At 32.6% G+C, this 15,184-nt stretch overlaps 1 protein-coding gene across 1 annotated transcript; it reads right to left on the reverse strand.

Moving 5' to 3' along the window:
• Window positions 1-892: 892 nt before the first annotated feature.
• Window positions 893-5,223, reverse strand: LOC130943351 (endoglucanase 10-like). Its single transcript, XM_057871192.1, has 6 exons — window positions 4,328-5,223; window positions 3,548-3,831; window positions 2,190-2,627; window positions 1,912-2,059; window positions 1,574-1,740; window positions 893-1,489 (listed from the first exon to the last, which is right to left on the reverse strand). Exons 1-6 carry the CDS (start codon window positions 4,542-4,544, stop codon window positions 1,157-1,159), a joined length of 1,587 nt encoding a protein of 528 aa, XP_057727175.1. The 5' UTR covers window positions 4,545-5,223; the 3' UTR covers window positions 893-1,156.
• Window positions 5,224-15,184: the final 9,961 nt, after the last annotated feature.

The following is a 15,184-nucleotide window of genomic DNA, read 5'->3' on the forward strand; positions in this document are numbered from 1 at the left end:
AGTTGTGGGTAAAATAGGAATACAATTGATGTTAAAGAGTGAGAAATACATATTAATGAATTGGATAAAATTTTAACAAGGGTCAATTTTATAAAGTTAGAAAGATAATTAAACTTATCAATTTATCATTTCTCATTAAACAGAATGATTATTTCAAAAATTTATTGAAACATTAAAAATATTTCTCAAATTAAAAAATACTTGAGACGATTTTGTTTTCAAACATAAACCCTAAAAGACCAAAGTCCTTTACCCTAGCAATTTGTTTGTATTCCTTTAAAATGCATGTAGAGTTTTTACTGCGAGCTGAATCTCTCTGGTGTCACCACTAGCAATAATTTAGGAAGTACGGACATTTCGCTGAGTTGTTGTGTTTGCGTGTCAGATACATTTCGGATGTGTCTTAATAAAAAGTAAAAAATTTTTCTTTGGACACGCTTGGACACACCTAAATACCATCACGTGTTAGCGTGTTCAATCTTATTTTTAACATATATTCTTGAAATAAATTTAGATATAGTATATATTATTATTTATTAAAATAAAAAATATTTTAAATACTTAATATAATTAAAATAAGACATTAAAAATAATTAAAAAAATTCATTTATATTTTAATATCAATAAAATATCAAAATATCACTACGATTTGTCAAAAAAATACTTTATACTTTATATGTATGCGTGTCCCCGTGTCTTATAATATTTTAAAATTCGCGTGTCAGCATGTCCCATGTCCGTGCATCATAGGCAATAACGGATCTAGCTTAGCCGTGTAGTTACAACTTACAACTTACAAGGTATCTTAATCTTTGATGGCAAAGTCATGTAGAATGTTCCAAGATTTGTGACGCAGATTTTTCGTGCAATTTAATGCAACCAAGGATCACCACTATACGGTGATCACCATACGATTTTTTGTAAACAAAATGTAGAAGATACGTTCTACAAACGTGCACCACTACAAAAAGAAGCTCAATTAATGCGCTAATAATGCCAAATCAAACTTTACATACACAAACGACTAACCTATCCAAAAGCCACAAGTTTACACTCATACAAACAAACATAATGATACAAATATAATATGCTACATTAAGCACCAATCTTTTTCATCCATTTTTAAGTAGAATTGAGGATGGCGAGGAACTACAGCTTACTTAAGAGATTGAGCGATAGAAGATGTGGTGACTAAACTCGATAACAGGCCAACTATTACAGCACTGTTATATGTGCTTGGTTCTGTTTGCATAGAATTGTTCCTGGAATCAATAAAAGTCTCATTCAAGAATGGTCCACCAACAAGTGCTCCAGTAGCAACATTGGGATTAGGATCAGCTGAGTCGAGCCACTGGAAGCCATCTTTGCAGCCAGTTTTTGCATCAGCAGGAATCGAAGCACCCCTGTGATGTACAAATTGCGGGTATTTATCTCCATATCCCACTAGAAAACTCATATGCATAGGGTTCTTCCCCAGTACGTAGTCAGCCTGCAAGTGTCATGAGATTTTCAATATGGACACGCATCAATTACTCTGGGATGGATATCTGTGCAAATAATAATGGATATGTACCTGAGATTTGGCAAAGTCTCGAAGATCTAATGGGCTATAGGAACTGGAATCACATTTTAGTTTTGCGGTCTGTGATGTAAGCATGTAGTCACTGTAAATAGCAGCCAAGAATGCAGAAGCAACAGGATGCTGCAGAGCGTTCCACTCACTGACCCATATGAGGCCCTCTGTATTGAAGAGAAATTAAACCACATGAAACGGGGATTAGAGAAGACATAGCAGCAGAAAAAGAAAGAGAGAAAAAAAGAAGTATTTCAATAGTTTCCTCTAATGGTAGTGTCGCTCCCTTGCTACTACCATCAAGTATCCAATAATATAGCATTAGAGATGGAAATTACTATCTGTTCTGCTTTGTGTGGCTGTTGGAGAATCTGGAAGAAGGCCACACATTACAGCCTCAGCTGATTTCCTGTAATTTTGTAGGCCAGAGCCGTATGAGCTTGAAATGTCCTTTGCCTTAAAGAAGCTTAATCTGGATAACAAAACCTGCACCAAGAACATAGAGTTATTGCTCAAGCATAATCCTTTTTCTATAGCAACATTTATAACATCTAGTGATTGTATTCAGTTATTAAAAATCAAACATATTCCTTATTAGTGATTTAGTGAAAGATACCTGAGTTCCAGCAAGCTTGTTGTCCCAACTGAACCAGGTTGGACTTCCCCATTGTGCATAATCTTCTCCATTTTGACCAGTCACATACTTAAGGTAAGAATCATCATCCGTAGCATGATAGAGCCAGCTAGCTGCCCATAAAAGTTCATCACCGTATCCAGTTGAGTTATAGTATGTTGCAACATCAGGTATAGTCTCGCTATATATTCCTCTATTTTTATCTGCAAAAGTAAACAATTCCTTTGCATGCTTGAGGAGAGTGCTTGAATATGTAGAATCACTCTTTTTGAAGACCAAAGATGCCGAGGCCATTGCTGCTGCAGTTTCAGCTGCAACATCTGATCCAGGGCTAGATGCATTAATCTGTGTGAGAGGCCGTGGTTCAGTCATGGATTCAGGCCTATCCCAACATTTGTGATCTGAAACAGGATTTCCCACCTGTACCACCAATGATTTTGGGGAACTGAAACTAGTTAGGAAAGGGTTTAGCAGAAGCTAGTTGTGTATAAAAATCCTGAGAGCCCTAATTACAGAAGACAATGGTTGAAGGGGCAAAACATAACAGGGACAAAGAATTCTCCAAATTTATTCATAAAAGAATTCTCCAAAATTTATTCATAAAAGAATTCTCCAAATTTATTCATAACCATATGCCTATCCAACAGTCTAGAAATCAAGGGATATACAGTACACAGTCTCGCAAATCCCAAATCAATAGACTGTCATGAACAAGATCTCTTACCAAATCTCATGGCCTGTCCTGGCATTGGATCTGGTTCTTCTAAAGTTATATTGTCACTTTAGAGAAAAAAGTACATTATTAATCACCCTTGGATTAAGATAGTGGGGCTCACAAATAATAAATGTTGCAAATTTAAAGGTAATTAAACTATCACTTTACTATTTTACTAGCATTGTTACTTTAGAGGATCTTTTTCCCCTGGCATTAGTACCACAAACAACAATTATGTTGGAAACTGAAAACCATAATGAAAAAACAATCTAGTTTTCATTTGAAAGTTGATCAATGTTTTTAAACTATAGGAAAACACGAATGTAGCTACATCATTGTTGTACTAAGAAAGATTTACACTTCCAGGTGAAGCTTGTAACTGTTTTCCAAATCAGTGGCTCCATATGAATTATTGACACTTTAAAATGTTTTCACCATGGATGAATTAAAATCGAATTCTAATGTACCAATGATACAGTCCAAGAACCACGAGGTATCCAGTGTGCTCATATCATTTTTAAGCATAGAAGATAGATAAATATAATAATTAAATTATGCGGGTAAACCAGATAACTAGCATATAAAGCCAGGGCATCAAATGGGGTTTGTTGAGCACAGTAGTAACCTGAATATAAAGAACATTGGGAGAAGGATGAGCATTGATAAGGTAATCAGTGATCCACTTGAGGGAATCTTTGGCCGGTTCCAACTGGCCAATAGCATCCATTTGATCTCCATATTCCAGAATAGCCCAGGATAACACAGTAGCAGTAAAAGCCATTGGAAACCCAAACTTCATGTGATCCCCAGCATCATACATTCCTTTTGACAGATCCAAATTTGCTTGGCTTCCATCCTTTAGAGCCGAATCCCCTCTCCAAGATATTTTGTTGTCAGTTAACTTTCCAGCTGCATCACGAAATATGATTGTTAACTCAACATATAGAAAATCCAAGATAGTAGGAAAATAAGATCAGCAATACACCCAATAAAACAAGTAAACAAAATATGAAGCTTGTTACATTCTAGATCTCATAGTGATATATATATGCAACGCAAGATGCAACAAGTAAAACAAAACAAACAACATCAGCTACTATTACCAGTCTTTTCCCATCGATTTAGATAAGAGTAAGACGATAATATCTTTTCACAAGTCGTCTTTCAATTTAACACATTAAAATCTAGGTACTTTTTAATAATTGAATCCCTTTCTCTTGTCGGTCTCCACCTCTTAACTACTTCCAATAATTTAAGCCGAGTCAAGAGTCAAGATGAGCAAAAAAAAAAAAAAAGATATAAATAATCTGCAACATGATAAATCTGATAGAAAAGAAACAATAAATTGATTAAGACGCATCGCAAACAAACAGCATTGTAAAATCCAAATACGAAAAGAGTATACATTTTTGTATATCAAAGAATTGCATGGAAGTTTTGAGTGCAGAGGAATATTTCTGGTCGATGGCGCCGGGAGGACCAGGTACCGGAAGTGGCTTATCGGAATGGGAGTGACCGATCTTCTTCTTAACGGTGTAAACGATAGCACCGACCACCAGAGCGAGAATCAAAAAGGCTATAAACCAGCCACAGCACCCTCCTGACTTCGATTTCTCTCCCATTCTGCAAAATGCGCTTCACAATGCTGAAAAATGAAAACTCCACCGCAGAGTTTGGGGGGAAAAAAAGGAAAACTTGGATCTGTACGGAACAAAACCACCCCCAAACTCAAGGCATTGCCATTTCGCTAACTACAATGCCGGTTGTTCCCTCTTCTTCAAAGAGAGAAACAGAATCCAAATTTTACTATGACCAATAACAATGGCAATGCCTATCTTCGGTAACAATTCAGTTTCAGATTAACAAATAACAAATTAATCAACAGAAAGGGGGAAAAGAAGTAACAGCCTGTAATAGTACAGTGTGGAAACAGCGTAGCTGAATGGATGGAAACAATGCAGAAAATTGGGAACGTTGATTGAATTGGAATGGAATAGAATAGTCTACGACGACCAATGTTCCCGCTAGAGGATCTCGTTGGAGGTAGGCGTAGTTGAGATCTTGTGGTTTTGGGTGGTAAATGACGATTGTGCCCTTGCTGCTGCGTCGGTGGGTATTGGCCTATTGAGGGGCATAAGAGTCAATAAAGAGTCAAAACCATGTGACTGATGCGAGCTTCGTCGGTGGAGTTGTTATTGAATTTGGACCGTCCAGTGGTTATAATGAGAAGGACCCTTCATCTTAAGCAACCCCATTAAAGCTTAAACCATTCATTTTACTTAAACCTTAATCAAACACTTAATGCAATTCCTTTTCTTTTTTTTTTCATTTTTTCGTTTATTTCTGCAAACGGTGGGTAGAAGATGCATCATTTGTTTTATGGTAGTAGACACTAGTATTAGGACATACTTGTTTCCCGTGTTGCTACTTATCTTATGGCATTTTTTGCACTTTCTATTTGTAGTTTTGATGAGTGGTGGTCTTCACGTTAATCTCATATTTGCCTTGTGCATACAGCAAGAACTATTCTTAGGGGGAGGGGTTCGTGTCAATTTTCAATTCCACATTATAAATTAGTGTTGTTGAGTTGTTTCTATTGTACTCATCATCAATCCTTTTCCTTTTGAAAAAAGTAAAGCATCACAGAAGTCAGATCTGTAGCATGAAAAAGGATAACATATCCATTTTAACAACTTTCATGATACTGATTTATCAAATCAATGTATGCGAGATCTATGGAGTTGGCGGCTTGGCGCTAATTGCATATGGCTTTTGTGGTTCACGAATCTGGGTTCATTATCTAGGCCCAATAATGTATTTTTGGGCTTATTGTCCTTCGCTGTTCAATAAAAGTTGACCCAAACCAAAAACAATTAAAAGAATAAATGATACAAATGAGTAGTGAGAAACTGAGAATGGGGGACCCTAGGGCAAAATTCTGTTTTGTTCTAGTTCTAGACTTGTAAGAAAACTGTTTTATTTCCCGTGCTTCAAATTATAATTTTAAATAATAAATATTATTCAATAAGAATATAAATTAAATTATTTTAAAATAGTTGATATATATATATATATATATATATATATATATATAAATAATATTTAATATGTAATTTATTTTTTAATTCTTTTTTAAAAATATAGTATGAGAAGATAATAATTCTATTTTTTTGGTTAAAGAATTTTTTGTATTTTTTATTATGTAATTAATTTAATTAATAATTTTTACTATTACTTTTCTACTAAAAAAAATATATATTAACTTACATTGTTCTTATATTTGAATTGAGGTCAATTATTTTAATTTTTATTTTAAATTTTACATTTCAATTGGTGAATTCTAAACTTGATATGATTAAGCTAACCACAGTAAACATTAATTATATAACAATTTTTTTAATTTTTTAATATGTGATTCATCGCTTATATTTTATATGAATATTAGTGGGCTCTAAAAAAATGCTAATTTAAATATTAAGATCAATTAACTTATCAATTATATTCATTTTATATGAGTAAGTTAACAACCGTAAACATTAATCAGATAACGAGTCTTTTATTTCTTTATATGCGGTTCATAATCTATATTCTATATATATCATGAATATTGGTACACTCTTAAAAAATTTTTAATTTAAAGATGGAGGTCAATCAACCTAACACTTATGTTCATTATAAACCCGTCTTAATTAGTGAATCCTAAAATTTACATAAGTAAACTATCATAAATACTAATCGCACAGTAACTTTTTTATTTCTTGATACGCAATTTATCACCTACAATTTATAAATACTATGAATATTGGTAAAGTATAAAGAAATACAAATTTAAACGTTGAAGTCAAATATAATAGTAGCTTAATGTTGTTTGAATTATTAAATCTACATATATCCTAATTGATTAAATTATTTTTCTTAATCAATTATTAAATGTGAACATTTTACTGTCTGAATCCAAAATTTAAAATATTAAATTTTAGAGGTAAAAGTTAAATTATTCAAAAATAACTTTAAAAGATAAATTTACAATAAAAATAATAAAGTTTGTGAACACCATGTGGAGTTTAAGAAAAAAAATATTTAAAAATAACTACCATACGTCTTAATTGATAAATTCTAAAATTTACATGAGTAAGTTAAATCACTGTGACTCTTTTATTTTTTTATATGCGATTCATCACTTGTATTTTATATATATAATGAATATTACTCCACTCTAAAAAAATGCTGATTTAAACATTGAGATCAATTAAGGCAACATTTATGTTCATTATAAATCTTACGTCTCAATTGACAAACTTTAAAATTTATATGAGTAAGTTAACCACTAAAGTACTACTTTCTATATGGTGATTCTTTTATTTTTTTTTTTATATGCAATTCATCACCTATATTTTATTGATACTATAAATATTAGTGAATTATAAAAGATGCTAATTTAAACGTTGAGGTCAAATATAATAATGGTTTAATGTTGTTTGAATTATTAATCTACATATATCATAATTAAATTATTTTTCTTAACTAATTATTTAATGTGAATATTAAATCCTTGAGTTTGAATACTAAATTATCCAAAGATATTTAAAGGATAAATTTATAATACAAATAGTAAAACTTATAAATACCATGTTGAGCTTAAGAAAAAAATCGCTTAAAAATAAAACTGATAATGGCAAACACAAGAAAAAAATTTATACTGATAATGTCTAACAAAATAAAGCATCAAAGTAAAAAATAAAAAATTACTAACAAATATTTTTGTATTATTTAAGATATATTAAATCATAATATAGAATTAAATACTATGTAATTTAAATTAATAGATACAACTCTAAAAATAAACGTAAAAATTTAAAATTTGTTAGTTTGAATTTAGATCCATTTAAATAAATTAAAAAAATTTAACATCATATTTAAAATTTAAAATTAAAAAAATTATTTTATTTAAAGTTGTCAAAATTTAATAATCAAAATGAATAATGTAACATTTGAAGTGCAAGGTATAATAATATTTTATTTTAAATATTAAATCTTAATTTAAAAATTTAATATAACTTTAATTTTTTTTTTTGGGACTTGGTGCCAATAAAGCTGACCCAAAACGAAAAAATCATAACACGCATCGAAACCCAATCCACTTGAGACATAAGCTACTTTGAAATCTATCCATTAGTGATTCTGCATCTTAAGTTCTTAACTAAATTCTCTCTTGGGAGAGATGCAACAAACTCAGATTCAGACGACCCAGCAGTCTTGACCGTCGAGTCTCTCCGTCTCGAGCATCGCCACCTTCGCCCGGACAGCGTCGCCGCCCACCCACCATCCTCTTCTCAGAGCCACCTTATGAATGACTATGTTATGTTCTATGTCGTTAGATTTATATTTTCGTTGAGACTTATGTTATTGTTGATGGATGGAATTGCTATGTATGCTGAAATGCTGGTTTGTTGATGGGATTGTTATAAATTTATATTTTTTTTTCTTGAGCTGTAGCATTACAACACTTTGTTTGCATGTACTTTTAAATTTATGTTTTCAATCTAATGGTTCTTACTTCAATAGATTCAGTAACGTTATTTACATATTACATTTTTCTTTGCTCCACCATGTTGTGTTAAACTTGTTGCTTAAAAAAAATATATTACATTTTTTTACTGCGTTGTGATGTACTTAATGTCATTTAGAGAGTGCTTATTTTTTATTTCTTTTTTTTTCTTTTATTCTCGGACACCAAAAAATACATTACATATTACATATTCAGATTAATTTAGGTTTTCATACTTTGGATATTGTAGTTAGATTTTTTATAAGTTATCCTTGTTAAAATTTTTGACATAATCCTTGAAGATAGGTGGTTTCTAGCCATTCATGGTTTTTACAAAAAATAAATAAATAATAAAAAAAGAAATGTGATGCATTGTTGTTTTGGACTATTGCAGTGAACTTGTTCTATTTTAATCATGTTTGCTTGGCCCAAGTAAAAAAATAAATAAATATCAAGGGACATGTGATGTCTTATTTTTTGTTTAAATCACATATTTACTAATAACTTGGGGAGGGAGAATTTGATAATGAGAGCGAATGGAGACTTCAGTCAAGGGGGGAGAAGGAGAGAGGAACGGTAGCTCCATGATTCATTCATGTAAAACTTTTGATGACACACCAATCTCGAAAGACAACAACCACATGTTCAAAATCAAAGATAATCTTTTATATATACTCAATATATGTTGTGACTGTCTGAATGATAATGAAGTAATTGTGTGTGATAATAGTGATGCTTGGACAAATGAAAAATTTGTAATGCATAGAAAATAGGTAATAAAAAAAGAGGGATTGGATGAATTAGGTTCTTTTGCTCAAAAAGATTTTGCCTTTCTGTTTAATGAATTATTTCTTTTTATAGGTAGAATTTACATCAATGATATGTTACAGAGTAGATTTTTAGAACAGATTGGCCAAATTTTAAACACACTTGTTTGATGCTTTAAATTTATATTTATTATTTTTTTGAATTAACAGGTACTTTAATTAGGTGTTGAAACTTTCATCCATGGTCAGCATGTGGTAAGACTTTGGCTGGTAAGACTTTGGGGACTTCTATCTTTCATAGTTTCATCACATTTGATGACTTTTCAACGCCAATAGAGAAAAACAAACAAAACCTTCATGAAAAAGGATATGACACGTGGAGCTACAAAACCAAATTTTAAGATATTAATAACTAAGGATAGGACCTTTCTCTCTCAGGAGAGCAGCTTTCTCTCTTAAGAAGAGCGAAGTAGAACTCTAATTCTAATCCTTGTGAGTTTAGCCTCATAAAAAAATCCCTTCCAAATCCAACATTTCTATTTTACCTATGTGCGCACGCTCACATGATCCATTTTATGTTAAAAAAAATTTTGCCTTTTTGTGCGTACGCACACACCTGTATGTAGGCACATTTTCAATTTACGTCCCTACCCGGAGCATTCGCACACATAAGTGCGTACATACATTTTTTTCAAACATGCCTATCACGCGTACGCGTGCGTGCCTTCCATTCTCTCCCTATCACGCGTACGCCTGCCAGACGCGTATGCATCGCTCTCTATTTTCCCCGAGTCTCACATACGCGTGACCCTCCCCTGTTTCACATACTTCTTTTCTTCTCTTCTCTCTATTTCTTTTCTTCTTTTCTCTTCCCTTCCTTTCTTTCTTTCCTTCAACAATCATCCATCATTATCATTCACCACGTACCATACTCTCCTTTAGTTAGTTAGTTAGTTGGTTTAATTTTCTATTTTAGTGATAAGTATTGATTTATTGATTTGATTTGCTAATTCTGTTGAGATATTGCTACTGCATTATTGTTGCTATTTATTGTTGGCTATCTTTATTGAGGATATACTTTGTTGCTTGGTATTGAATTTTTCATGGTTAATTTTGTGCATACCAAGTACTTGTGACATTGACTTCATAAATCTTGTTGGATTTCTAAATTGCATGTTGTAATTTGAATTCACTATCTATTATTAGAAAATTGTATGTAGTTGATGCATTTTTTGTTAGGTGATGCTTGTTTAAGATTGATTTTTATTTAAGTCACCTAGTAGTATTAAAATTAAGAAATCATGAAATCGGATCATAAGCTTACCTAGTGACATTTTTTAAGTTTTTTAAGCTTTGTGGACTATGCTTGCTATGTTTACCACTTCATGTCAATTAAGTATTACAAACAAACTTTAAGGTGTGTCATTGCTTGATGTGCAAGTTTTATATTTTATTTGGATGATTCACCATAGGCAACAAAGGAAACAGGAGGAAGAACACGCAGCAGCCAGTTGATCCACCAGCTGAAGGTGGCAATCCGTATAGTCACCGTACCCCCTTTCTCATCTTTCGATGCACCAAGAACGGTGCAAACTTTTAAATGTGGGGAGGTCATCCAACCGATCGACAATCTTGGGTGAAAAGTTCTAATCCCAAACACTTTTACATTCTCTTTGAATTCTTAATTGCATTTTCTTTCTTGGTTTGTATATATTTTTTGAGATCTATTTGCATTTTTTCTAGTTTGTTGCATTTCTTTTCATATATACATATATAATAAGCTTAGTTAAAATAATAAAATTTTCTAAGAAAAACATTCTTAATAGGGCATATAGATATTCTAATTGATTTGAGTTGATATATATTTCATTGAAACTTGCTTGAAATATATTGTGAAACATGTTTTTGAGCTAAGAACACATAAGCATGTGAGTTTTGAGCCTAATTGTGTGGTTGCATTATATAGCCATTATTTTCATTCTTGTGTGTGTTATTCTCTTTCTATGATTATAATCTTGGATTGGTTTGATTCTTTATGTCTATTATTTTGTGTATGAATACACTTATATGATTGAGGCCTTTATTTCATTTGATATCACTTACCAAAATGGCCTTACCCTTTTATCCATCTTTGTTAACTAATTTTGAGCCTATTTAAATTTCCTTTTATTCTTAATTTTAACACATCACTACCCTTAAGTGAAAAATAATAAATGTCCTTCATTTGGATCTTTGATTAGCTTAGGCTAGTAAGAGTGTGTATCATCTAAGTGTGGAGAAGTTTGGAAATAATGGTAGAGATAAAAGTGTATTTTTGTATTTTCATTGAAAATCTTGGGAATTGGGTACATACTCATGCATTAAATGTTGAACCCTATGCATTAGTCTATCTTGTATATATTATGCTTAAAAAAATTAAAAAAAGAGAAAAAAAAGAAAAAAAAAGGCAATAAAAAGGGGACAAATGTTAACCCCAAAGTTTGAGAAATAAAAATAATGCATATGGGACATGAATTGAAAGAATGCATGAGTGTGTGAAAAAGTGAAGAATTGGTAGTTAGGTTTGCATTTGAATTGTATAAGTTGTTATGTGTTAGGTGAGAGTTTAAGTTAATCAAAGATTCAAATTTCAAGCTCACTTGACTATATATAACCTTACCTTGACCCTAGCTCCATTACAATCTATGAAAAGTCCTAGTGATATTTGTATGAATGCATTAAATAAATGTCAATTGTTAGATGAAAAGAAAATCTTCGAAAGCATGATTAGAGGAGAATTGAGTGGATCAACCCTAAACACTTGAGCGATTAGAGCGTATACACATCCGGTGAGGGGTTTGATTGCTCAATTCTATGCTTCCACCTATTATTATTACTTATCTTGCAAGTTTGTAATTTTTTTTGTAAAACTCAATTCAAATGTGGATTTGATTTGATTATTATTGCCTTATCCCTTATGTTCATATATGTATTTTTGAAAATTGATTTATTCTGACTAAGTAGTTGCATGTATTTAGGTAATTTGCATAGAGGTAGTTTACTTTAAATAAATGTAATACCCTTTTTTTGTTTTTTTCTTGAGTTTAGTATCAGGACATGCTATTGTTTAAGTGTGGGAATGTAATGAATCTATATTTTATGGTATTTATTTGCTTTAATTGAGTGGATTTTATTGATTTTTCCCACATTTATTCACCAAATTAGCATAGTTTTGTGAATTCCTCCTAATTTGTGCTTAATAGTAAAAATATGCTTTTTAGACCTTATAATTGCTAAATTTTATTCACTTTAATCAAATTCAATGCCTTGATGTGTTTGTTGACTGATATCAGGTTTAGAAGGCAAAGATTAGAATGAAGGAATGAAGAAAAAGCATGTAAAAGTGGAGAATTTATGAAGAAATAAAGTTTGGAAATTTGCCCAATCCCGCGTATGCGTAACCCACGCTTACACGTGACCAGAGACTTCATCAAGCGATGTGTACGCGTGACACTCAACACGTGACTTCATTTAATGCAATACGCTGGGGGAATTGTGGGCTTCCAGAGCCCAATTGATGAGCGGATATTTTATACGCTTTTTGGGGGTAATTTCATGTAGATTTTAGCATGTTTTAATTAGTTTTTAGTTAAATATTATTAGTTTTTAGGCAAAAATCATATTTCTGGACTTTACTATGAGTTTGTGTGTTTTTCTCTGATTTTAGGTATTTTCTGGCTGAAATTGAGGGAGCTGAACAAAAATCTGAGTTAGGCTGAAAAAAGGACTGCTGATGCTGTTGGATCCTGACCTCCCTGTACTCGAAATGGATTTTCTGGAGCTACAGGAGTCCAATTGGCGCGCTCTCAACGGCGTTGGAAAGTAGACATCCAGGGCTTTCCAGCAATATATAATAGTCCATACTTTGCGCGAAGATAGACGACTTAACTTGGCATTGAACGCCAAGTACATGCTGCTGTCTGGAGTTAAACGCCAGAAACACGTCATGATCTGGAGTTGAACGCCCAAAACACGTTATAACTTGGAGTTCAACTCCAAGAAAAGCCTCAGTTCGTGGATAGCTTTAGTCTCAGCCCCAGCACACACCAAGTGGGCCCCAGAAGTGGATTTCTGCACCAATTACCTTAGTTTTCTCATATTTTGTAAACCTAGGTTACTAGTTTACTATTTAAACAACTTTTAGAGAATTATTTTGTACCTCATGACATTTTCAGATCTGAATTTTATACACTTTGACGGCATGAGTCTCTAAACTCCATTGTTGGGGGTGAGGAGCTCTGCAGCGTCTCGATGAATTAATACAATTCCTTTGTTTTCCATTCAAACACGCTTGTTCTTATCTAAGATGTTCATTCGCGCTTAATTATGGAGAAGGTGATGATCCGTGACACTCATCACCTTCCTCAACCCATGAACGTGTGCCTGACAACCACCTCCGTTCTACATCAGATTGAATGAGTATCTCTTAGATTCCTTAATCAGAATCTTCGTGGTATAAGCCGGATTGATGGCGGCATTCATGAGAATCCGGAAAGTCTAAACCTTGTCTGTGATATTCCGAGTAGGATTCTGGGATTGAATGATTGTGACGAGCTTCAAACTCCTGAAGGCTGGGTGTTAGTGACAAACGCAAAAGAATCAATGGATTCTATTCCAACCTGATTGAGAACCGACAGATGATTAGCCGTGCTGTGACAGAGCATAGGAACGTTTTCACTGAGAGGATGGGAAGTAGCCATTGACAACGGTGACACTCTACATAGAGCTTGCCATGGAAGGGACCTTGCGTGTGGAAAAGGATTTCAAGGAAGAGTTGAAGTTCAGAGGACAAAGCATCTCCAAAACTCCAACATATCTCTCATTACTACGCAACAAGTAACGTTATTATTCTCTTTTATTTTTCTAATCTAATAATTCCAACTGATAATTTTAATTAATATCCTGACTAAGAATAATAAGATAAACATAGCTTGCTTCAAACCAATAATCTCCGTGGGATCGACCCTTACTCACGTAAGGTATTACTTGGACGACCCAGTGCACTTGCTGGTTAGTTGTGCGAATCACAAATTCGTGCACCACCAATCCAACTCATTTTTGAAGCTATTTGAGGCCAAATTCAAAAAGGACCAAGGCGAGAGTAATTAGGTTTAGATAGAATCATGCTTTAGGTTATATTCTAGAGAGAGAATCTTTCTATTCTCTCTAGAATTAGGTTAATTTCTCTTAGATTTAGGTTTTATTTCTTGTCTTAATCTAGTTTCCTTTACTTTTTCTTGTTCTATTGCTTTAATTTTCTTAGTTATTCTTGTTAATTTCTTATTTTGGTCACTTTAATATTTATGAACTATTAACCAACTTGAGTTGGTCGAGTGGTCAGCTCACTCGTCTGCTTAAGCAAGTGTCGGGGGTTCGAATCCCGCCTTGTGCATGCAGCAATTCATTAACCAAAAAAAATATTTATGAACTCTTTGTTGATTTTAATTTCCATTAATGTAATTTGATATTTTTATATTTATTGATGTTTAATTGAGTTGTTATTATTAATTTCTTGCATTTGGTAGCTTTAGATTTTATTTTTATTGCAATTTAACATGTTTTTATTTTCATGCACATCAAGTGTTTGATAAAATGCTTGGGTTAGTTTTAGTGTAATTTTTCACACTCTTGGATTGAAATTGAAGACTTTGGTGACCTTGAGTCATTGATGTCCATTCTTGATTGATATATTAGGGTAGTTAGTTGATTTGATTTCCACTAATGCTAGTCTTTGACTAAACTAATTGGTGAGTAGGCTAGACTTGTGGATTGAGATCAATTATGCCTATTTGACTTATCCTCGATGTTAGGGTTGACTAAATAGGATTAACTCTTCATAATCATCATCTGTTTGTGGTCAATGGCTAGGATAGGTAACCTTAACTCTCAATCCTTACCAATAGGTTTC

Source organism: Arachis stenosperma, chromosome 8, assembly GCF_014773155.1.
Source record: "Arachis stenosperma cultivar V10309 chromosome 8, arast.V10309.gnm1.PFL2, whole genome shotgun sequence".
In the NCBI taxonomy this organism is placed as follows: domain Eukaryota; kingdom Viridiplantae; phylum Streptophyta; class Magnoliopsida; order Fabales; family Fabaceae; genus Arachis; species Arachis stenosperma.

Coding starts and splice junctions, on each gene's coding strand:
- LOC130943351 (XM_057871192.1), bottom strand. CDS start 4,544: ATGGGAGAGAAATCGAAGTCAGGAGGGTGCTGTGGCTGGTTTATAGCC. Junction 2,628..3,547: donor CCAATGTTCTTTATATTCAG/GTTACTACTGTG, acceptor TTGGTGGTACAG/GTGGGAAATCCTGTTTCAGA. Junction 1,741..1,911: donor CACACAAAGCAGAACAGATA/GTAATTTCCATC, acceptor TCTTCAATACAG/AGGGCCTCATATGGGTCAGT.